The 23,802-nt window shown below is 38.2% G+C and overlaps 1 protein-coding gene across 3 annotated transcripts in view; it reads right to left on the bottom strand.

Moving 5' to 3' along the window:
- CTNNA2 (catenin alpha 2) overlaps positions 1-23,802 on the bottom strand; it is a 456,724-nt gene that overhangs the window by 52,670 nt on the left and 380,252 nt on the right. For all 3 annotated transcript variants that reach the window (XM_059817398.1, XM_059817399.1, XM_059817400.1), the window contains exons 9-11: positions 10,068-10,160; positions 9,629-9,785; positions 6,116-6,316 (exon numbers count right to left, since the gene is read on the bottom strand). In XM_059817398.1, coding sequence (XP_059673381.1) covers positions 6,116-6,316; positions 9,629-9,785; positions 10,068-10,160 — 451 coding nt within the window. The remainder of the gene's footprint in view (positions 1-6,115; positions 6,317-9,628; positions 9,786-10,067; positions 10,161-23,802) is intronic.

The raw sequence follows: 23,802 nt of genomic DNA, 5'->3' as shown, positions 1-23,802 counted from the left end.
TCTATTATACTAACTTACTATTCATTATCTCAGGTGTCTGGCACATCCAAAGTAGATAATCCTAGCCTTTTTAAACTCTCCTGGAGTTAATTTGCCACCAAATCCCCAAATTTCTTTAATTTTGTCATCCTTATCTTGACCTTCTTCCAGTTCTGGAAGATCTTTTAGTTGTGGAGCTCAAAGCTGAAACTACTATTTGGGGCATTCACTGAATATCCTCCTTAAAGTACAGGCTAACATCTTAAACACTGATGTGAGGGCTGTTGTGCGTGGAAAAGGAATCTTTGCCCAGCTGCCCATAATGATGCCATACTTTTTCTGAGAGGATGAATTAGCTCAGAGCCTTCCTGTCAGTGTAGATAATATAGTTTAAATTGTTCCATTTACATAGAGAAATTAAATAAAATTATCTTTCAGTGTTGTCTTTCTGATAAGGAAACTCCTCTACTCCCACCAGCCAAAGCAGCATTTTTATTTTGGCAAATTTTGCTTCTGTCTATTCACCTGTTAATTAATACGTTATACACCAAACTCAGCGCTGACCCCTGAAGCATCACAGGATTTATCTTTCTGCCTGCTGAGAAATGGTCATTTATGCTTTGCTTGTTCCTTGTAACCAGCTCTTAATCCATCAAAAGCCTTAACATTCACTCCACGGTTACCCATTCTCCAAACAGCTGTGTGTGCAGGACTTTATGAAAAACCTTTGAAAATCTACTGCAGTCTATTTTTAAACTCTAAAAGCGGAGAGAAAAAGAAATAGTATTTAAGCTTTTAGACACCGTGATGATTTATTGATCTTTTATGTGTCCCATTTAATTGTTTTATGATATATTTTACATGATTTCTTACTGTATTCCTCTGCAAATTGAACTCCGTCTCTCTGGTTAAAAATCCTTCGGCTCACACCAAGCACTAGCGGAACATAATGTTGGGTGTTCTCTGGTCCTTTTGTGAAATACCTTTTTTTTAATAAAGCATTAAATGTTTTTTGTTGGTGATACCTTGACCTTTGGATTTCAGTTTAGCAAAACTTTAAAGAAAGTGCTACAGTGCTTTGCAGAATAAAAGCCATAATTTCATCAAAACCTCTGGATAAATGATCTCGCGTTCTCAGGATGATGGTACCCATAAGTTGTACCATAACTACCTGAAACTTCCATAAAACATGAATGTAACACCATTTATTTTTTAAATAGGCTTCATTTTGCGATTTTTAGCTCTCCCTCAGATTCAATATGTTTTTTTCTGATTACAGCTATGCTTAAATTCATCTTCTTGCTTCTACATTTTGTCTCCCTTCATATCACTGCTGAAAAATCCATCTTTACCACATTTTAGTACTAGCTTTGATAATATCATTGAGCTGCCTTTTCCTAGTGATAAATATCTTTAAAGTTTGTCCTATTCACACTGATAAAACTCTCATAGGCTTATTGCTGAATTGCCAGTAGTGCTGATTTTCAACTTTAGTCCATTCTGATAAAGACAGAATAAAAAATTTGAGTCAAAACAGAAGTCAGAGAGTCACCTACTTAAAAAAAAAAGCTAGTTACAAAGTTCCTAGGATATTTTTAAAACATACTAAAAGCTGAAACTTAAATTTCTGGTCTGAATCAGATAATTTCAAATTTCCAATGTCCTTCACAGGAGGAGTGAGTAACCCAAGTACTACAGTACTTGCTCTTACAGGATGGTTTCCAGACATCCCAATGCAAACTGAAGGGAAAAAAAAAAAAAAGGAAAGTTTTTACAGCCCTTCCCAGGCAGTTCTGGTCCCATTTGTTCTGCTTTTTCTCCTTTATTTCCCATTCATTCCTTTTCATTACAACCCTGCAAAGTCTGCTCGAGTTTTCCCAATTTAAATTCAACCCACTGACCTTTAAAGAATGTCACAGCTTTTTCTCCTCCCTGCATCTCAGAAATCTTGAAAACTAATATTCAACCTCATTGCCTGTTACTTGATTTCTTTCTACAGACGATTCTTTTCACTCGTTTAGAAACTCACGCTTCTTTCCTTCAGTTGTTAACAGCTACTCGAGCAATTACTGAATGGACTTTGTTCCCCTCCTTAATAAAGGCAATGGGACACTCGCACTGGCCTCGGTCACTGCTAAGACAGGGTGCTGAGCACTATGAGACATCTCAATATTCAAACAGAAATTGTGCTTTCTCTTTCTCTTACTCCCTCCCTTTGCTTTTTGCCTTTTTCCTCGCTTTTAACCTTTTCTTTCTCCTCTCTTTTCCTTTCCACCCTTCTCTCCCTTTTTTTTTCATGGACCATCTGTAGCAGGATAATTTCACAGTTGATGAATACCAATATAACGTTTAACAGGAGCCATCAGCATGGCTCTGCTATCAATCCCTGGGCTGTGTCTGACCCTGGTTCCCCTCACTGGGCCTGATCCTGATTCCCAGCTATGGGCTGACATTCTAGCCTGGCCTCAGGCCATCCCTGTCCCCATGGAGGTGCCTGATGCCCAGGGAGCCACTGGGCCTTGCTCTTTAGGAAACCAAGCTAAAGATAGTAGTAAAACTTCACAGTGCCCCAAAAAGCAAACAAAAAAATGAAACCCTGAAGCTCTGGTTTACTCCTGCACAGAATTAACATCCAGTAAAACCTATGAGTTTTGTGTTGGTTCCCAGCAAGCCCCATAGTCTCTCTGGTTTTATGGTTTTCATCTTGGATTTACAAGAAAGTCAGCAAGTGAGAGTCAAGTTTTTATTTTTGTTTTAAAAGAAAATAAAAGCACCCAATTTTAGAAAGACATTAACCAATACGTCACTCCCTAATACTGCTGTCAGAGATAAGAATCTAGCCTCTACCACGTGCTTGGTTATAAAGGCGGTGGGTTAGTCAAGCGCAGGCAAGAAAACACTGAAACAACCCACCCCATATATTCCAAAGGCTGTAAATTAAAACAACAAGCAAATAAAACCTTAAGGTGAAACTAGTCATTAAAGTAACGTTTGCATAGTTTCAGTTTCTCAGAACCTACCAATATTGTTTTCATTAAAGATTAATTGTCTCCCCCCAAAAAAACACATTAGCATGGTGTTTCTCTTTCCAAAACAGCGTATCCATATTTCTGCACTATCTGTGGATCAAACCCAATACTCATATAACAATACGAAAACCCTGGAAAAGGAAACTTTCCTTTCCTGAGCTGATAGTTAAAAGTAAATAATAATTATAAGAGAAATGTAATGTGCTTATTTCCCTTCCAATGTCATTTAACTGAATTTCTCTCAGCTTTCAAAAGCACTTCATTTAAAAATAAATAGAGGTTCAGTTAAAAATAAGGAGGAACAAAGATGAAAACAATAAGGCCCTCATCACTGAGTTTCTCACAGACATTTTGATATGTTCATTTGTGGGTGGAGTCTGACTCCAAATAAATCACTCTCATCATTCTTGAGTGTTTGAAAAAATCTGCGCAGGCTTTCAAGGTGATGATAGAATGAATATATAAATATATGTAGGTATTCATAGATATCCATATCTCTATACCTATAGCTACACGGATGGACATGTAGATAAGAGAACAGTTCTGGGGGAGAAAGGAGGGCACAGAATGGCATAGGGTGGTCTAAATACCATTTTCACCACTTTATTCTAGGGTGATGAAGTGAGTCAGTAAATTCTACCTTTTTTAATCAACAATCATAGAGAAATAATAATCAATGCCTTTGTAAATGGCCTGAAAAGCTGCAGATAGAAATTGTGCTGTAATATTAATGATCCACATTCATGTCTGGCATAAATTGTTTTAGCTTCATTGGCTCCATTGAATTTGGGCCCATTCCACCTTCCAAAGTTCTGTTGCACAATTTGTATATGGCGTACAGTTCTTGACATTTAAAATATTTTTTTTTTTATTACTCACAAGTTTACTCACATTTTACAAAATACAAAATAAGTAATAACTTTGACTTTGAGGAACAGGGACTCAGTCTTAAGTACTGAATCCCAGCATTAACAAGTTGATGTTGCCAAGATGCAGAGTCCAGAGCTTCTAGCACTTAGTTTTAATTCAAGTTACATCAAAAAGTGCATTAAATATGGAATATAAGTATTTACTGTGCCTATTATTGATCTATACTATGGTGCTTTATAACTGTCAGTTACTCTGTTGAAAAAATATTAATAAAATTTTTACAGAACATTAGGTCAGAATTTTAGCTGAGTAAAAAGCCTGAAGATATATTTTGTTTTGCTTAAGAAAGAAATCTTAGTGATAGGAAGAATTCTTCAAAATCTCTCCTTTACCAAAGGGAGACTTCAACACAAGAGTGCAACAAAATATTTTACCATATCAAACTGAACAGATTACTTTCTTTCTGTGAATTCATAATACCAGTTCATAGACTTTTTAAAATAAGCTAAATTTACAGTAGTCATTACATTGATCTCTTATTGGGTAGTAAAAAATAGGGGGACTAATAAAAACAATTTTTGGATCCACTTCTGCTTCTTCCACCTAAAAAACATGACTCATAGAATCACTAAACTTTGAGGGGAAAAAAAAAAACCAAACAAACCTTATTGCATTAACTTCAAGCTGTACAGGGACAAAACCTGACCCTCGGGGTTCAGCCAGATGTAAAGCGAACATGAATGTTGCATAGGAACTAGCCAAAAGGAGCGTGTACCATAGGCTGGAGATCATGTTACTGATTTCTGACCTCTCCCCAAAAATGTCTTTCTGCAGCTCACAGGAAAGAGCCTGTGAAAGTTGTTAATTTCTACCAGTGTTGAATCATTGGTGTGAATCTACAAGCATTTTGGATGTTCAAGGCACGACTTTCTAGTCATAATCACCATCGCAAGCAGCCACACTTCAGCTATAATTTCCAATAAATAATAACGAAAGGTCAGAAATAGAAGAAATTCTTGATTTTGGTCATTGGGATTTAGCTGTGCAATTAGGGCTTGGGGTTCCTTTTAGGGCTAAAAGATAATAATCTGGGGACAACAGGAACACAACAAGTAATATTAAATCATCCCAACATTTTTTTTTAGCTCATTTTGCTGATTTCTGTTGTCGAAGCTAACACAAAGGCTGACAGAGCTACTACAGTTTTTGCTTTTCTTTCTCACAGGGAGATGCCTGGTTGTTTTGTCTGAATGTTACATTTGCCGTGTCCCGAACTGGTGCATTCTCATTTCTTCCTTCTAAAATAATCTTGATGATTTTAAAGCCCAGATCAGCAAGTGCAGTCAGATAGCGGAGGATCAGCTCAGACATTTTCAGACGCCTACATTACATGCATCTATATCATAGCTGGTCACTTGTACAGTGAGTGGAGACCTAATCCATAAAGTCGATCAAATTCAAAGCATTATTCATCCGAACAAATGTAGACCACTGCTTGACGATGAGAGCACTTGATAGTACTGCCCGCACGGAACAATTCAGACGCACATAGCAACAGATAATACTGAGTATAAAGGAGTCTAAAATCACCAGCTTAGATGTAATCACCTACACTTAGATGAATCCAACCCCTGTTCTGTGAAGGCAAAAACAGGTTATTAAAAAAAAATAAAAAAAAAAAAATCAGTGTTTTTTCCCCATCTACCCATCTAGCAGACTTTTATATCTTTATATAATCTATGTAGTCTATGTAACCAATATATTTTATATAATCTAGCAGACTTCCATATTTTTTCAGTCAGGTAATATATTTTCAGTTGCTCAAATGTATTTTTAATGAAAAACTGTTTTGTTTAGAAACACAACTTCAGTCACCAACAAGTACATTCACCTGCACAGACCACAGCGTAATGATTTTCTAGCGACACATAATACATACTCAACCGACTCAGAAAGAACTTGAAGAAAAGGCTGTGTATTATTTACTGAAATCACTGAAACTTTGATGAAGTAGACTAGCCTTGATGGGTTACTGAATCTCTTCTCTTATATGGCTCTTGTCAATATGACTTCTGCGGTAGCGTTGAGCAGAGAATAAAAAAAAATAATCATGGTCATTAATTTGTTTGTTTATATCCTGTTTTCAAGCACAGGTTCCCCTCTGAGTTACGGATTTCAGAGAAATAACTGAAAGTTTTAAGTGGCTTAATATTGAACAATATTTCAAGTCAGCTTACCGGTTTCAGAGAGCAGCTTGGTAGCTTCCAGTACCTTCTCAGTATAAACCCCTGTTTCATAGTTTTCCATCTCTGCATTAATGATGTGAATAACTCTGGCTGCACGGCCTCGGATGGCACCCGCAGTTCTGTCCAGTGTATCGACATCCCCCTCTTGGAGAGCAATCACACACTTATTCACATCTTCCAGAATATGGTTTTCTGGAACGTAGAAAAAAAAATAAGGCTCATTTCATTTCGTTCTTCCTCGTAGCAAAGCTTACTGATTTGGGTAAACAGCAAATGTCAGTACGTTAACAAATTGATTGATATCTGTCCTTATCCAGGTCTGCAAAACAAATACCTTTCTGTGATACTATGCCACATAACAGTAAAAATCCCAAGTGTGATATTTATCTTTAAAAGGTACACCTATACTGCGAGTACCAACTTGTAACTCTTTGAAAAACAGTCACATTAATTTCAAACATCACACTGAATTTTATTATAATGAAAGCATAATAAAAATCAATGCAAAAAAGAAAGCGGTCAAATATTATGCAGATGCTTTAATAAACAGTTGGGCAATTTTCTGAAGATGAATTTACACATTCCCATAAACATTTAATATGTTTGATTCATTTGTGCCTAAATAAGTTAGAAAAAAAAAATAAATCATTTCAAAAAGACAACAGCAAATGGCCTTTGTAGATAGCAGGGAGCCCGTGCACAAGCAGTTCATCTCCTTTACTCCATCTATGCCAGAGATTAAGCTGTGAATTTTTCATGACACGCAGTATAATTATACGTGACTGTGCATATTCTGAAGTAAGAGTCAACAATAGTGAGTCTGCTCAGATGATGTAATATCGAGTAGCTTTATTGAAACCTTGGGAGCTGTACAGTTTTTTCTCGGCTCAGAATCAGGCCATCTACTCTCACATGCTGCCGTATCACAGTTTAGGTAGTATTCTCACGTACAGATAATGTGAAAGGATGAAGCAGATTTTGACTAGGTCAGACACTATTTCCCTGCAGCCAGCACAACTAAAAATAATTTCAAAAGTAAAACTATGACTGAACTTCATATTTGAGCAAACTCAGTCTGAGAAACTCACTGACTGTAAACAACAACTTACTCTTCTGCCACTGACACCACTAAACTGAAAATGAAATGCTGTTCTTTGTAGCAGTAATAAATAAAAGAGAATCAACCAGTTCCCCAACTGCTTTTTTTTAATTATCCTTGGCCACAAAAACAGAATGACACACTAATCTTCACTGTTAAAAATCCCAAGGTTGGATCATTTGAGGGTTTCAGAAATGTTTTACATGATGTCGAATTTTAAACTGTAACAACTCTGAATGAAAACTGAAAGTCCCCTGAGCTGTGAATCAGAGTAACTTGCAAGGCAAATCTCTTTGTTTAAAAAACTCTCTAACCACATTTAAAAACCATTGCTTTGCTAAAATATTTCTTCACTATTTCCTCTTCACCATCGTTAATTTTTTTACCATGGCATAGCCAAATTTTGCCCAACAAGAAGTGCAATATGGATTGGAATGTAAAGTAACTGATTAAAATTATGGTCAGCCTTCTTTTGGTAGGCACTGTGTTAATAAACCATGCCATGAAATGTGATGCTCAATATGAAGAGGAGGAGGTGTTATTTCATGAGGTACGTTTAACCAGACACTAGCCCATTTTGAATGCTTCACCGCTTTAACACCCAAAAATAAAAGTGCCCTGTGTAAGCTGAGGCTTCCAAGCTTACAGCTAGCAGCAACAGGCTTTCTGGATACATGAGATGTCTTCTCATTTTTAATAGAGATGTCTATGGACAGTATTAGAAAAAAATCTAAACCCAACAGAAATATTACTCCTCAGCTGCCTTGGAAAGTTTGGATCTAAGCCAAGACTGTGTTAGAAGAAAATATGATTTGAGAAAAACAAAAAATAAAAACATAATCCGTTCAAATAACTTCTAGTTTTATGGCTACAAGTGCTTGGAGTGAACAAAGTCCTCAGACAAATAACACCAAATGGCCATTTAAGCAAGTTTGCCACCTCTTTGGCTTGGGGACTGGGTCTGCAGTTTACAGCTGGGTCTGTCCTTTCATTGTAGAACTAGGTCTGTTGAAAAGTGTTTGCCAGCTTCAAATCCCGAATAAAAATCTATGTGCTACCAGGTTCTGAAGTACCCTTTTATTCTGAGAGTTCATTTGCATTTTCTTGTCATGGCTTGCACTAAACACTCTAGCAGTGGTGTTGAACAGTGGAGTGTAATTATACTAAACCAAACCATTTCCCTGTGACTAATAACAGCAGAATACAATCAAACAAAATAAAAGGAAGGGCAAAAAAGAAAATTAAGGATTTTTTTCAAGGGTAAATATTTTTTTCTCCAAACATCTTAAACTTTTATCAGGAAATTTAGGAAACATCAAGGAAAAGAATGTAGAATGAAACATAAATTAAGGCCAAGATAAATCCTGAAGTTTGGCTCTTCTGTGACATTAGAGTAAGCTAAGCACACTTGGCACACGCTATGTCCTTATTCACAACAATGAAATTCACCTCTTTCAAACTGTAATAGGAAAATGAGTTTTCTGCAGCAGACAATTAACCCAAGACATGCAGCACTTTGCAATTATAGTACTCATTGTGTATGACTATATTATAACAATACACTCTGTCACAAGTTGCAGCACTTTAGAAGCAGGATGGAGAAAAGACTGTGACCCAAAGAGTCAATGTCTTTCTCTTCTCCATCCCTTCTTTATGTAAGGACTAAGGTACTTTGTTTTCATAGAACAGCTTGCTTTGCATTGTAAGCCTTCCTAGCAAGGTCAGAGAAGTGCAAAGATTTGCTATTTCTTACGCTACTTTACTACTTCTCTCTGGTTGTGTTGCTACACCAACAACTCTGGGACCCAGAAGCGCTTCCCAGCTCTCTGGAAACGTATGCACTGGTCATGTCCTGACAACATACCCAGCTGGGATCCATATGCAGTATCTGCCTATTTCCCTTCCTCCTATCCCTCTTCAAGGCCTGGGAACCTGGTATAGATGGTCAGGGGGCCGGGACCATATGGTACATCTGCCCCACTGTTTAGACAGAGCTGATCTGAGCAAAGCTACAAAATAAAGCAAGGAAAGTTCATCTTTCCTCCTCTTGCCCACAACTGTACGAGGACTCTAACAGTTTTTGCAAATGCTCTCAGCCTGTCACAGGTCTGTAATACTTTTTTAAAAGGCGACTAAAACCCTAATTTGTGCCTGAGTTGAAACAAAACTTCTCTAGAAATAAAGGCAGAAATAGGATGCTATTTTCTGGGAGAGGAAAAGCCAACCATGGCTACCAGGGATTAATTGGCGTGGCTTGGTTGCTCCTACTGAGTGTGGAGGATCAGCATTCCAACAAGGACGGACTAATGGACTAATGACGCTTTAGTAGTTATAGCTTTTTTCTGCTCTGACCCATTACTTTAATTTAGCAGTATATTTTTAGAAGAGTCCCTTGATCCCAGTACCTGAAACGGAGAGGAAATCATCCACCGAAGTGATGTCATCAACAGCTTCAGTGAGAACTCGCACTTGTTTCTCCCACTGATCTTTAAAGACGTCCATGTTGTCCTGTGCTACTTTGCTCTGGGGTCTGGCAGCCAATGTGAGCGCAGCATTTATTACCTGTTATTCAAAAGCATTTGTTTCGGCGAGTGGCAAAATTTTTTCACCAGGGAAAGAACAAATAAATTATGGACTGTGTTAAAAATACAGCATTACACCCCATCCGATATGCAGGTCTCAAGATACGAATGTATTTTTCACAGTTCATGGAAAGCAGGCAACAATGTAATGAGAAAGGCAAGGCTATAATCTTCACCTCGGCTGTTTTCCCTGTCTCAGGTAGCTGATGCTTTTTAATGCCAAAAGAGTTCTCAAGTACTTTTTAAGAGGAATCTTACTTACCTGTGGGCACAGACTATCAATCTGTGTCGCTGCCATACGGACTAACTTCACACCTTCTTCATTATTCGAAATTGAACAGGCCAGATTTGCAACCTGCAACAAAATCAGCAGAATGAGGATCAAGTTTTAGGCAAGTGGGCCATTTTATACCTTTCTCTCTTCTCATTGAGCCTTGCCTAGAATGAAAGAATTGCATACAAGAGGAACGGTACAGCATCGTCTGTGCTGGTGAACAGAAACCCATGTAGATTATTTCCATACCAGCAAACTGAAGTAGCCATCTTCATTATATTTTTCTAAAAAATCTTCCCTCACTGTCAAGTGTTTCACATCCTCCTTTATAGCTTGAAAATAATCTCCTGGGAAATCATATAGAGAATGTAGAGCATCCAGACAATTATCTCTACATTTCCTTTCCTCACAGTTTCTTTTTCCTTTTATTAACCATGTCCATTATGGATACTAGTAATCAGGCTCATCCATATACTCTGAGCTTTGCAAAATGTAGAATCTTTGATGTCCTGACACATGGAATTGTGCTTTTCCACCCATAAACAAAACTCTGATACCTTCACTGATACTGGGAAGTTACATATCTTTCATTGTTTCAGATCCTGATGGTTTTATGCGTGTTAAAATTGTTTTAATTCTCAGGTGAGCCTCTTTATTTCTATGTGATTGCCCTAGAGTAAAACGTCCACTAGCAAGAGTATCCGAACTTGGTCATGCGAAATGTCTCTGTTGAAAGCCTCATTCTGTAACGTATGCCTGAAGACCTCATTCAAAGATGTAGGTATCTACATGTGCTTGCTCTGGCACAGCTTTGGGAAGTCTGAACCTCACAAGACTGAAGGCTGTTTGGATAAGATGAAGATAGGGGAGACTTAGAGAGACGCCTGAATGAGACCGTGCCTCCAGACACTGCAGAGCTGGCTCTCCGTGGCTCGGGTGCAAGTGGCAGAGCGTGTTCTCCCAGCTCATACAGCGCTTCTTGCAAAAAATCCATTCCCAAAAACTTTGTGCCAAGCCCATGAATTTGCCATGGGTTTTTCAAACAGTAATTATGTGCACTGTGACATGAATTAAGTGATATTTAAATCACAAAGGTACATTCTGGGAGGGGGGAATACAAGATTTTTTTTTTTAATCATCCAAAAGTATGGCTCTTAATTCTAATCTACAGTAAAACAAACTTATAAAATTTTAAATAGGCTTCCTTGATATTATTCACTGTGCCTGAAGGCATAACTATCAGTTGGAAATGATTCATGAATTAGTTCAAATACCCCCGTCTTTCCAATTTTCCTCCAGTTTCCCCTTGTGGTATTAATCTGTTCTCGTCTCCAGCGCACATCGCCACATTAGCCCTGGTCCATCTGTTCTGCATAGAACCTATTTCACTTCATAGTCATGTAGAACGTGGTTTGCATATATCACGGTGCCAAAGCCCAGGGAAGAAAAAAACCTAAGGCTTCAAAGAGTCTTGCAGGCATTTCCTAGTCAAGATTTTATCATAATGTTGTGATTTTTGTTTTCATTTCATGGTGAGACAAATGAGTTAGTCTGTTTGTTAACAGCCTTACAGCGCTCATGTCAAAAACGTTCTCCTAAACTGACATCTTCCAATTAATTTACCATTTTCTGTAGTCATTTCTTTGCACACATCAAACAGACCACTTTAATCTTCATGAGAAACAAAAGCTAAGCAGGATAATAATTAGAATGCATTAACATGAGTGGAAATTACAGACCTTAAAAACTAACAAATGAGATTAAGTTCAGCAAAAGCCATCTTCCTGTATCTTAAATAAGTGGTTTTACAGATTGCCCTTTCATTTTGTGATTATCATGATGTAAATCTGTCCTAAGGCTCCAGATGCACCATATCTCTTACTTTTTCTCAGATAGCAGTGACATATGTGACTGAAATGGGCTGGGTGTCATGAAATGGCAATCAAACTATTAAGCAGGTCTTTGAGTTCTCTTGGAAGAGACTTTTGCAGAAAACGTCAGCGAAATTAAAACGTATTTTCTCTGTCCTGTTAATTACTCTTTCAATAGAATCTCATGAGATAATATTTGGATATTGTAGAGTGTCCTGGTTTTCCAAGGAAAGATACAGACATAACCAGAGAAAACTTTTTCTCCTTTTTTGTAAAATAATTTAGAGTTCAGTATATTGTTTTGGATGTTACTATCAATACAGAAGGAGTACAGATGTAATCTATGGCTATATTAAATATGCATCAACAGAGCATTATAGTTATCTGTTTAAAAAAAATAATGATACATATCATGTATAATCCTAATCTAAATAGTTTCTGTGGTATATTTCAAGTCTTGCATAAATACAGTGCTGTATCATCAGCAGTCACAAAGCAATACTACTTTCACAATTCAGCAGGGAGTATGCCAGCCTGTACCATGGAAAGATCTGATTATGTCAAATAAGCATAGAGATAAGCAAATCCTACAAAATGAAACAAAATCTGGATGAAATTGAATTTAGCACTACCAATCAGAAATACTATGACTTTACCCAAAACTTACTTTTACAACATGGCAAGAACATGGCAAGACATAGACATTACTTGCTAAAACCTGCGTTTCAGTGCCATCATGTAAGCATGGATCTGTGAAACAGTACAAGTTTTAAGTGCACTCAATCTCCAGATACGACACTATTTAATTATTTTGATTGACTTTGTTATCAAATACACAATCAAGTTACCATCAGTTAAGATGATTGGCACAGCACGGTCCGTATGCATGCTCTTAGACGATAGAAACCATGAGGTAATTCAACATGCTTTAGCCTGCTATAAATTGAGCAACTTCTGTATTTTTCCTACCTAAAACTCAGACCAAAAAAGCTTAGACCCAATTCCACCCCACTTAGCTGAGACACGTTGGTTAGGTGCCAAACGGATCTCTTTGGATAACGGAGAAAAAGAGAAAGGCACTTCCAGAGGCTGTTTCAGGTCTTTGGTTGACTATCTCATCCTGTAGATGTACCTAGTTTATTATTTAAACATAGATTATATCTGGCCCTGATGACTGTTGAAAAAGGTATTACTGAAATAAAAGAGGTGCATTATAATTTGTTTTGCATGTGCATATTTAATGCAACATGTATTCTGAAGAACCCAGACTCTTCAAGGTTGGGAATTTGTTTAATATGCCACTCCTGAGTTGGATGGAGCAGATAGCTTGGAAAGGAAAATAAAAAGCGTGTATGTTATCATAGCTGCCAATTTGCCAAAACTTTGATTTGACAGCCTTTACCTTTACGCTTCAAGTGCTCTGTCTCCACCAAAGCACTGAAGAGGAGATTTCATGAGAGGCTGTGGAAGTAACCAAGTAATTATTCCCCCCCCCGCCCCGTTTACTAAGTTCCATAAGCATACTGAATTCACTGATTGCCTAAACAGAACTTAAGTTTGTATTAAGATCAATGTGAACTGTCTGAAGAGTATTTATACGAATGAATACATCTTAAATACCAAAATCAATGAACTGTGAATCATCCTCAAAATGCGTGGGGAACTTCATAACAGTGAAACTGCTGTGTAGATAAACATTATTGTCCAGAATTTCAGGTCTGCTAAGCTACTCTTATACCATCAAAACAATTGCTAAACATCTTAAACCTGTCCTGCAAGAGCATGGAAGAGTAATGAGCAAGAAAATAAACAGCCCAGCTCCAGTGATGCCGTATTTTTCTGCAATCACCAAAGCCACTGAACCAATCCTAGAATTCGGGGCGGGGGGGGGGGGGTGGGTGGGGGGGTGGGGTGAAAAAGTGCGTACCAACTCCTTCATATTAATTTCCTATCACTGGCACTGATAGCCCAAGATGCAATTCTGCAGCTTGCTAGGTATCATTCTTTAATCATGCAAATAGTTCCATTAGTTTCAATTATTCAAAATATATGCAGGATCAGTCCCAATAAAATGCATTTGCATATATTTGGTTGCATTTCAGCCTCAAGCAGCTTTCCGTTGTATAGCAGATGGGGGTAGGGAAGGATTTTGCTTCTAATGCAAATTTTTATTACCGTTGTTGAAAGGACGTACCAAGGACAGGATTTATTCTAAAGATATACGTATATGGCAGCTGGAAGTATAAGTACTGTATGGATAGGCAACGCCTACACTAGTTTTTTGCTAACTAGCAACTGAAGCGTGGATTAGCATTTTTTCATTGCTTTTGCCACGTGTACTACTTAGGACAGAAAAACTTTATTTCTGCCATGAAATTGCACTCCAAGTTACAAAAGTAATCAAGGATCTGTCATACCAATTTACTTTATTTTTACACTGACAAAAATCAGGTGTAGTTAACTTTTGTTGTGTTTTTAAACAGACTATTTCCAGTTTTCACTTGAGCTCTTTGTATTATTAAAGGTAATTATGACAATCAAAATGTATTGTCCGCTGGTTCAAACTTAAATTCAAAGATTTAACATGGCCATTCTGAATTTAATGTACATGAAAAGGTCCAAAAAAGAAAATCACCGCTTAGAATAAAAATGTAAAAAGAGGGAGCAGTATATGCTATTGCAAAGGAACAATATCAACACAAAGGCTGCAGAATGTTGCAGCTAATGTATGTATTCTATTTTTTATTTTTTTCTTTTCTTCCTTTTTTCCACCATAGAGTGCTTAGAAGAAATTGTACAAAAAAAGCTCTATTCAGCTTCCCCAACAATTTAATCACTCTAAGGTAGAGAATGCAAACTAGTTATATCTTAGTTTTGGGTATTCCTTGTAAATATGTTCTTTTTACTTTTATTATACATGTCTTTCCTATTTATGCCATTTATTTTTTCACTGTAATTAACTGATGGAAATATTAGGAAGAAGAAAATTTACAGCAAGCTATTTTTTTTTTTAGGGAAATATAGAATAACTGAAACAAACCCAAGACACTGTCGAACATACCTGTCTACACCACACATTTGAGAAACTGAAACTTTCTGAGTTATTCAGCTTGAGTTGAAGGTGGTTTAAGTAAGAGACTTCGATAACATTCACAGTGGACTAAAGCCAAGCAAATAAACAGCTACAGTGTTTCAGCCGATGAGTGGTAACCTGTTGAACTGTAGTATCTTGACTATTTATAATTATTTATCCATCCACTTAGTAATTTATCCAGATATTGTTACAATCTCCAAATCCTTCAAAATTTTGACATGTATTAATGTTGGTACTGCTGTAGGCAGCCCAGTGATATTCATGGAGCCACAAATAAGAGATTTTTTTCTAAAGGAAAGCACAGACTTGAAGCTAAGTTACCTAAGATCTTCAATTTATTTATCCTCACTCTATTCACTCAAGCATTGTAATATGAGCAAAACTCTATTTATCACTAGACGGGATGTTTTTGCACATACACAAACAAGTGCCAAAACTCAAAATGTCACTGAGAGTACATATTGCAGCAGATTCCTCTTCCTCTTCACGCAGTGCAGTGCCAATTTGTACTACCACAAAAATATTAGACTTGGTCTCTTTCTCAGTACCTGTTCCATATGGCACGGGGGGAACCTCATACTGGATAACATTGCCAGTTGTACCTCATTTATATTAACCAGTCACATAGCCTTATCTAAGTAAGACCTGTATTTTTAACTTCACATATACATACATTCACACATATTAAAAAAATCTAATTGCATGCACAGCAGTAAAAAAGGCATTTCTTTTGTAAATTACTAATGATCTAATTTACCGAGTTTGATGTTTGCTCTAAAAATTTTTAATACCAAACCCTGAACATATTTAATATAAACTGCTCAGACATTTACATTACTCTATACATATCTAAGCAGGTCAGTAACAGCAGAACGTTAGAAAGCTACAGAGAACTTTAAGCACAACAGTTGAATGTTTTATTTCATGTGCTATATGTTGCCCAGTGAACCTATGAAAAACTCTTTTCACTTCCCAAAAGGTCAACAGCATATTCACTCATACTTACTACAGGAATAAGGCTTTTCCACTCAAACACCCTTGAGACTTCTTCCATGTCAGACTTAGTTGAAAGAGTCTTAAGAGATTTCTGCTTGTGGTAAAGTTCAAAGTAACTCTGACTTGAATAAATTCACTGGGTCTTGGACTGAGATTTTTGAAAGAAATTTAAGTGTTAGAAGCCTCATGTGTACCGAAAGCTCAATTCAAAATGCAAAAATCCTAGCTTCGGAAAATTTCAGTGAAGTGCTGTTACTGCAATCTGAATCTCCTCCTTTTCTAGGACCATTTAGGCACATGCCATGATTATTGCCTATAGGATGGAATAGAAGTGAGATCAATAATGAAACACCTTGAAAAATCCTTCTACTTCAGTACTTTCATAACTGGAAAAAAATAATACATTGGTTCATATTCAATTATAGAGCTACCAGTAAAGAACACAAAGGGTATTGCATTATGTATGATCCTTTACGTTTAATATTAGGCAATAATAATGATTTTAGATATGAATAAAAAAAGATATGCACCAGGAGTAAATAATGACTTTTCTTTTTTTTTTCCTTTCATTTTTTACATGGAATTTGACCATACAACTGTTTCTTCCTGAAACAGGTCAAGTTTCTACAGCACACCGATGAGCCCCAACTGTGACAAATGTGTCTGATTGAAAGAGCAAGAAAGCCCCTACTGTGGTCCAAAAACCTACTAAAACAAAAGGGCTCTGATGCCAACGTGCATCTGTGATTTTAGACCAACTTTCCAGGTCATTGTGAATTCTGAGCAGGGTCAGCCCAAGCATTCTCTATGGAAAACAGGGGAAGGAAATCAATTATAGAAAAGGCAGGTGATTGTTTCACAGCATTTTTTCCAATTTACACCCGAGAGAAATAATTCTGGAAACCTTTTATGTTTCATTTGTAAAATTATTCAAGCAATGCTGTTGGGCACTTAGTAGAGCAGAGCACTGCCCAGAACTATCAACCTGCATCCTCAGATAGAACAAACAGGCTCAGAGCTGTTCCAATTACCATAGATGAAGACCCAATCCCACAATTAAAAGTCTAGGCATACATTTGTTAGGGGTTCTGTGTTCCACTATATCTCTAAATAGCTTGAAATTCAAGGACTTTAGAAAAGTGGGTGTGGATGTTAATTCCCGGAGCTGAAATCAATAGAAATGCTTTCTGCTTTGACAGAAAACTCCCTTAGGAATTACAGATGATCCTCCCTTATTTTCATAAAAGTGTGTTTCTGCGGCATTCAGCTGGAATACAATTAATTGATAGTCAGCAGTAGTGGGGAAGCCGTATGCCTCCTGGCTGGCTGGCAGGGAGGGAGATGAGGACAGCCGAAAAGGGCTTCTCTCCTGAGGTTCGCTCCCACAGGAGCTGCGAAGCGCAGTGGGGCACTCGGCTTCGGACATGTGGGATCTCTCCCTTCAATGATTTGCTCACTGCATTGACGTAATTTCTGAATTTTCTCTCTATACATGTGCATCCATTGCTGAAGAAGTAAACAGCAAGCAGCTGTAGTAACCCAAGAGGAATAAGAGCAGGACTTAGTCTCAAGAACACAGTTAAGACCAGATTCCTGCTTTAATTTTAACTGGTCTTGAACAACACTGCATTGCCCTGATGAAATGCAGCAAGTCTTTCTCCTACAAGAATGCAGCTCATAAAGCTGTAGGGAATCTGTTCTCTACTGTCCATTGTATCAGGTTTGAATGGCAAGGTTGGTGGGGGGCTACAGGGGTGGCTTCTGTGAGAAGCTGCCGGAAGCTTCCCCTATGTCCGACAGAGCCAATGCCAGCCGGCTCCAAGACGGACCCGCCACTGGCCAAGGCCGAGCCCATCATCAATGGTTGTAGCACCTCTGGGATAATGTATTAAAGAAGGGGAAAAAAAACAACTGGGCAACGGCAGCTGGAGAAGAGAGGAGTGAGAATATGTGAGAGGAACAGCTCTGCAGACCCCAAGGTCAGTGAAGAAGGAGGGGGAGGAGAGGCTCCAGGCACCAGAGCAGAGATTCCCCTGCAGCCCGTGGTGAAGACCATGGTGAGGCAGGCTGGCCCCCTGCACCCCGTGGAGGTCCACGGTGGAGCAGATATCCACCTGCAGCCCATGGAGGATCCCACGCTGGAGCAGGTGGATGCCCGAAGGAGGCTGTGACCCCGTGGGAAGCCCACACTGGAGCAGGCTCCTGGCAGCACCTGTGGAGCCGTGGAGAGAGGAGCCCACGCTGGAGCAGGTTTGCTGGCAGGACTTGTGATCCCACGGGGGACCCATGCTGGAGCAGTCTGTTCCTGAAGGACTGCACCCCGTGGAAAGGACCCATGCTGGAGCAGTTCATGAAGAACTGTGGCCCGTGGGAAGTTCATGGAGAACTGTCTCCCATGGGAGGGACCCCACGCTGGAGCAGGGGAAGAGTGTGGGGAAGAAGGAGCGGCAGAAACAACATGTGATGAGCTGACCGCAACCCCCATTCCCCGTCCCCCTGTGCCGCCTGGGGGGAGGAGGCAGAAAAAAATCGGGAGTGAAGTTGAGCCCAGGAAGAATGGACCAGTGGCGGGAAGGGGTTTTAAGATTTGTTTTTATTTCTCATTAACCTTCTCTGACTTCTGACTGGCAATGAATTAAATGAATTTCCCCAAGTCGAGTCTGCTTTGCCCATGACGGTAATTGCTGAGTGATCTCCCTGTCCTTATCTTGACCCACGAACCTTTTGTTACATTTTCTCCCCACTGTGCAGCTGAGGAGGGGGGTGATAGGGCAGCTTTGGTAGGCACCTGGCATCCAGCCACAGTCAACCCACCATATCCATCTATTCAGCTGGGCCACAAAGCAGATATCCTGTTCTAAACCACATAGCTAACATGACTGCTGAACCTGGAATTGATTAATTTGATTTACTGATTTTCTGAGTCACAGGTATAAGTGTATTTTACATTGCAGTGGTATGCATTTATTTTCTTCCTTTCACACAAAGCAAATGTAAAATGTCCAACTACAAGAATTTCTGCTGCGTAGGTCAAAGACCAGTGACCCAGCTCAGCGGTCTTTTACCTTTTTTAGCAGGATCAGGTTACTTTTCTATTTAATTTGACAATAGGTCAGGCTTTCTTACACCATTCTTCCATACCCAGTCTATTCATACTGAAAAAGCGGTGAACAAAGAATATAGAGGAACACCAGAAACTATAGCAACATCTCTGAAACATCAGGCAACAGAAGCTTTAATCAATAGTAACTTTTATGCTTCAAAGCATGCAAAATGGCCAAAAGTATTTCTTGTTTTGGTATACCAACAAACAAGGAGGAAATTCAGGGTGTTTGTGTATTAATCCTTTCTGTTCAATCTGCAATCAAGGCCATTGCTATTAAAACTCATAACAAATTATGAACAATGTATACTGAAATACTCAAGGGGCGCGAGGGCAGTTGATGTCCTATGGAAACAAGATTTACAAGACTGCAATGTGTATGAGTTGATCCCATAAAGCAATTTTGACAACACAGCCCTGGCAGTGCTATAATTAATAGATATTAATAGCAAGCAGTTACCAGAGCTATCCATCTATCTAATAACAGTCCACTATTTTGGCAAACTATTCAGTGACCCTAGAACAGGGATGCATGCCTGACTAAGCTGTGATAATTAAACGTTAGTTATATTATCAGGAAGCTATATTTTGACAGCTGGTGAAGAAAAACAGGGGATTGTGGCAGGAACTCAAAAAAGTTCACGATAGTAACAGAAGCTTTGAAGATATTAACACAGTGTGATATCAGACACCCCAGGGTATAAACAAATCACAAATTATAATTACTGATCCCTAAAGAAACATAACTTGTGAGTTAGATGGAACTAATTTTCGGGCTGAAGTTGAGCAGATAAGGAAAGAATGGTATAACTGTCTATTACAGCTGCTAGTGATTGATAGCACAGGTGGGGTCATCTTTAAATTCTATATAAGCAACTTGTTGTTCACATGAAGACCTGAAAATTGGGTATGCAGAACTAGCCACTCTGCTATCCTGGATTGTTATCTATGTAAATATTACTTTATCATCATTAAGGGGAAATGCACCTCTAGTGCTTGTGCATCATCCATGACCCTGCCTTTGAGACAAGGTTAAAATTCACGACCAGTGGGCTGGTCATCCCCTAACTTACATGAAAGCCCACATCTGTGTCAGGATGAGTGTCCCACTGAGGGATAATTCAGCTTTTCGCTTTATTTTGCCTACCTGACAGCCTGGAAGTGCTGGCCAGCAGAATCATTTACTCAGCTACAGCTCATGCTGCATTTGTCCAACCATCAGAAGAAACAGAGAGAGGAAACATTGAAGGAGGGTTTGAAGATAAGATGAGGAAATTAATGAGGATGAAAGAATATGGGCATAGATGGTAACTGGAGACATTGCAAAAGTAGAAATGGGGATACACCATCATAAGGACTGGAGGAAAAACTGTAGGTATTGCATGGAAGACTGCTATGTGAAAGAAACCTGAGATTATCACAGTAGAGGGCATGTAGAATGCAAATTTTTTTTTTTTTCTTTTTTAGGAAATCAAGACCTATCAGTTCCCTTTCTCACAGACAAAACCTTGTAAAATACTATGATTGCTAAAATACTATGATTGTCTTCATAGGGGTGAGTGAAGAGACTTTTATTTAGAGTAATATTCTAAAGGCTTACAAAGTCACATTCAGAGAAAGATTGATTTTACATGTATCCAATTTTGGTGCAATAGCAGCCTATGAAATGTTTTTACAATAATTTAGTAATGGTTCGACAGTAATGTGACATGATGTCATCTGCCTAGAACCAGAACGTGTAGACAACACAACAGAATTAGATGTTCCCCTTTTCCATTTCTCCTGCTAGTATGCTTTAACCCTGGCATGGAGAGAGCTCATACTGTCTCGAGACGTCATGTAGTTTACTCATCGGCTTAGTAGCCCTTTTTCCTGCTAACACATCACCTTTTCACTTGGAAAAGTTATAGTTATGATAATGATTTTTACAATATGAGTGTCTGACACCAAGAAAAAGTCCCAGAGTATTTAATGGAAAAACAATAAGTGGATATAAGAGGTATTTTCCCATTTCAGTATTATAAAAAATAACTAGTCAGTCAATTATTCCTCCCTTTTTTCCTATCACTGTATATCCATACATTTTGTATGATCAGAAACAGAGAGCTGACTTACATACAACTGTTTAAAAGACAGCAGCTGCATTTATACCAGTAAGCTAACCACAGCCAAGACACAGACCTGAGCACTTGCACACACTCATCCACTTTTTCTAACTGTAAACATATTCCTTATCAGAGTTTTAGCCTAAACTACCTCATTTATACAACACGTGGTCTCTCTTAGATCTATTAAAAAGATGTGAGCAAAAGAGATGGCACTGAGAAACCTTACATCTCGATCTGTTCTTACAGGTAAGTAAAGGACAAAGGCGAGAAAAAAAAGCATTTATATTTAGTTCTCTCTCCTCCTCTGAAAGGCGAATACATTAAAAAAAACCCAGCAGTATGTTATTCAATGTGCTGGAATTCATATCCTTAAATTATAATTTCTCTTAATTTAAGGCTGCATTCTTATGGGCTTTTTCATAGAATTTTGTAATTTTGTTTTTTTTTTTTATAGTACTAATAAAAATGTGGCAATTTTCATCTTGGTTGTAAACCCAATCATATGGTTTATTTGATTAACAACTCTTACATTAACTTGGTCTTACATTTTATCCCAGTTCTCACAGATTTGCATGAATGCTGATTACCTTTTCAAAGGATCATCATTAGCTCATAAATATCCAAAACCATTTGAACAAAACCAGGATTATTTCATGTATATTAGAGTGCTGTTTCTGCTTTTTCTTTGAATCTGCAAAAAAAGGTCATATGAATGCAGCTCACACGCTAATAGTTTTTAATAATGACTTTTGTATCAAGAGCTTTTCATGTGACTTTTAGCATCAAACATAAAATGGGAACAAACGTATATCTAGGAAATCAAAACTGACGTTAAAATTCTAAGTAGGACCACAGACAAAGATCTTGAATTCATTGTGCTCTGATATATGGTCCTCTTGGCATGCAGAGATCAGTATAATAAGTCCATTGTCTCTGCTATTAGACTTAATGGCAATACCAGTATGCGTTAGGGCTCCTTTGTAAACTGCTAGTTCAAAGTCTGTGGCCAGTGGGTCCGTGATAAAGCTGCAGAGAGTCTCTCCACCAGTCCATCTTAATAAATTTTTAAGATTTTGATTAATTTAATTCAAAGTAACGTAAGTTTGTGTCTCAGTGAACATTAAATTCCTGACATTTCAATGAAAACAGGCTACTGTTTTGAGGACACAAACCTTATTAGCCTCTTAATGCCTCACTGAAGAATGAGTTTACCTGGGAGCCCACACTGAGGAATTCGAGTAGGTGAGAGATGTCATAAATTCCATCAGATCCAGCTGCAGCTTTTCCCACACTTGACCACAAAATACAAATCTCTAAGAAACCAGGATTCACAGCATCTAGCATTTCCAGAACTGCTTATCTAATAAAAGATATTACTTCTTCCTACAAAACTACAGCAAGAGTTGCACATCTGAATAAACTTCAACTAGGAAGCAAGAGAGTTACTGTGTTTCTGTGGGGTTCCATGTTTGTTACGAGAAGACAGATTTGTAGTAAGAAGATGTTTTAGCATGCTTTTATAGGGTCTCCTGACCTTTAGGATGTGTTTAAGCCAACACTGTTAATATCACTCCGGACACGTGAAACCCTAGGTTGGGCTGAGGAGTTGCTCTACACTTTGGTTTCTTGTTTCCATAAGAAATTTTCAGTAAATCACTTTTAAAATTAGCCACAGGTGAATGAATGAATTATAGTAGATTTTTTTCCCCTGTGTTGATTAGGAAGCTATCTTGCATCAAATTACAGGTCATCATTCAGTTTTCCAAGATCCATCTTTAGATTTAATGATTCCTGAGCTATCAACCTGGAACATAGGAAATGCAAGGCCACATACAATAAAATGGGGCATTACTGAGTCTCCTCTCAGGCCCATTCCATGCTGTTTTGCGAAGCAGTAATTGCACCCATGAATATGTCTAGATAAGGTGATGGATGCTAACAGTACTTTTCTTTTAACCCATAGATTGCTTATCTGTGGAGCAGGTGAGGAACAACACCTCCCTATCTTCTGCGTTAGGAGTAGGCAAATCAAGTTTCTTTTAATGTTGGAAACATTCTGGCCAAGTTTGATTAGTTTCATCAGGAGACTAGATACCACAGGAACATCCATTCCACTCTACCAATATTAATATAATACTACTACAAGTCATGGAAATTGGAGCCGAAAGGAAACTTGACAGATGATGCTCCTGTCTGAAGGCAGAAGCAGCTGTAGCTAAACCATTCCTGGCAGATGTTTGTTTCGCTTAGTCTCACGAGTCTGCATTGATACCAGTTGTATGCATTTTTATTCCTGTACATGAAACATTTAATTAAGGAAAACAAATAGCAATAGTGTGTGACGAGGTCAGATTTACTAGAGCAACTGCAATGAGTGTGCACTAATCTGCGCTCAGGGCCCATTCAAATACATATTAAGAGATTGAGTAATGACAAGAAGAAAAAAAAACCAAAAACCAAAACCCCATTTTTCTTTCCTCTGCACATTTCTCCTTTGCAGACTCACTGTTAGCTAAACTCTGGATCTGAGCTATTAGACTTTGAGTGAAGA

Source organism: Gavia stellata, chromosome 5, assembly GCF_030936135.1.
Source record: "Gavia stellata isolate bGavSte3 chromosome 5, bGavSte3.hap2, whole genome shotgun sequence".
NCBI lineage: Eukaryota > Metazoa > Chordata > Aves > Gaviiformes > Gaviidae > Gavia > Gavia stellata.
Note: the sequence above shows the minus strand (reverse complement) of the source record. Positions and strands in the feature narration are given on the sequence as shown.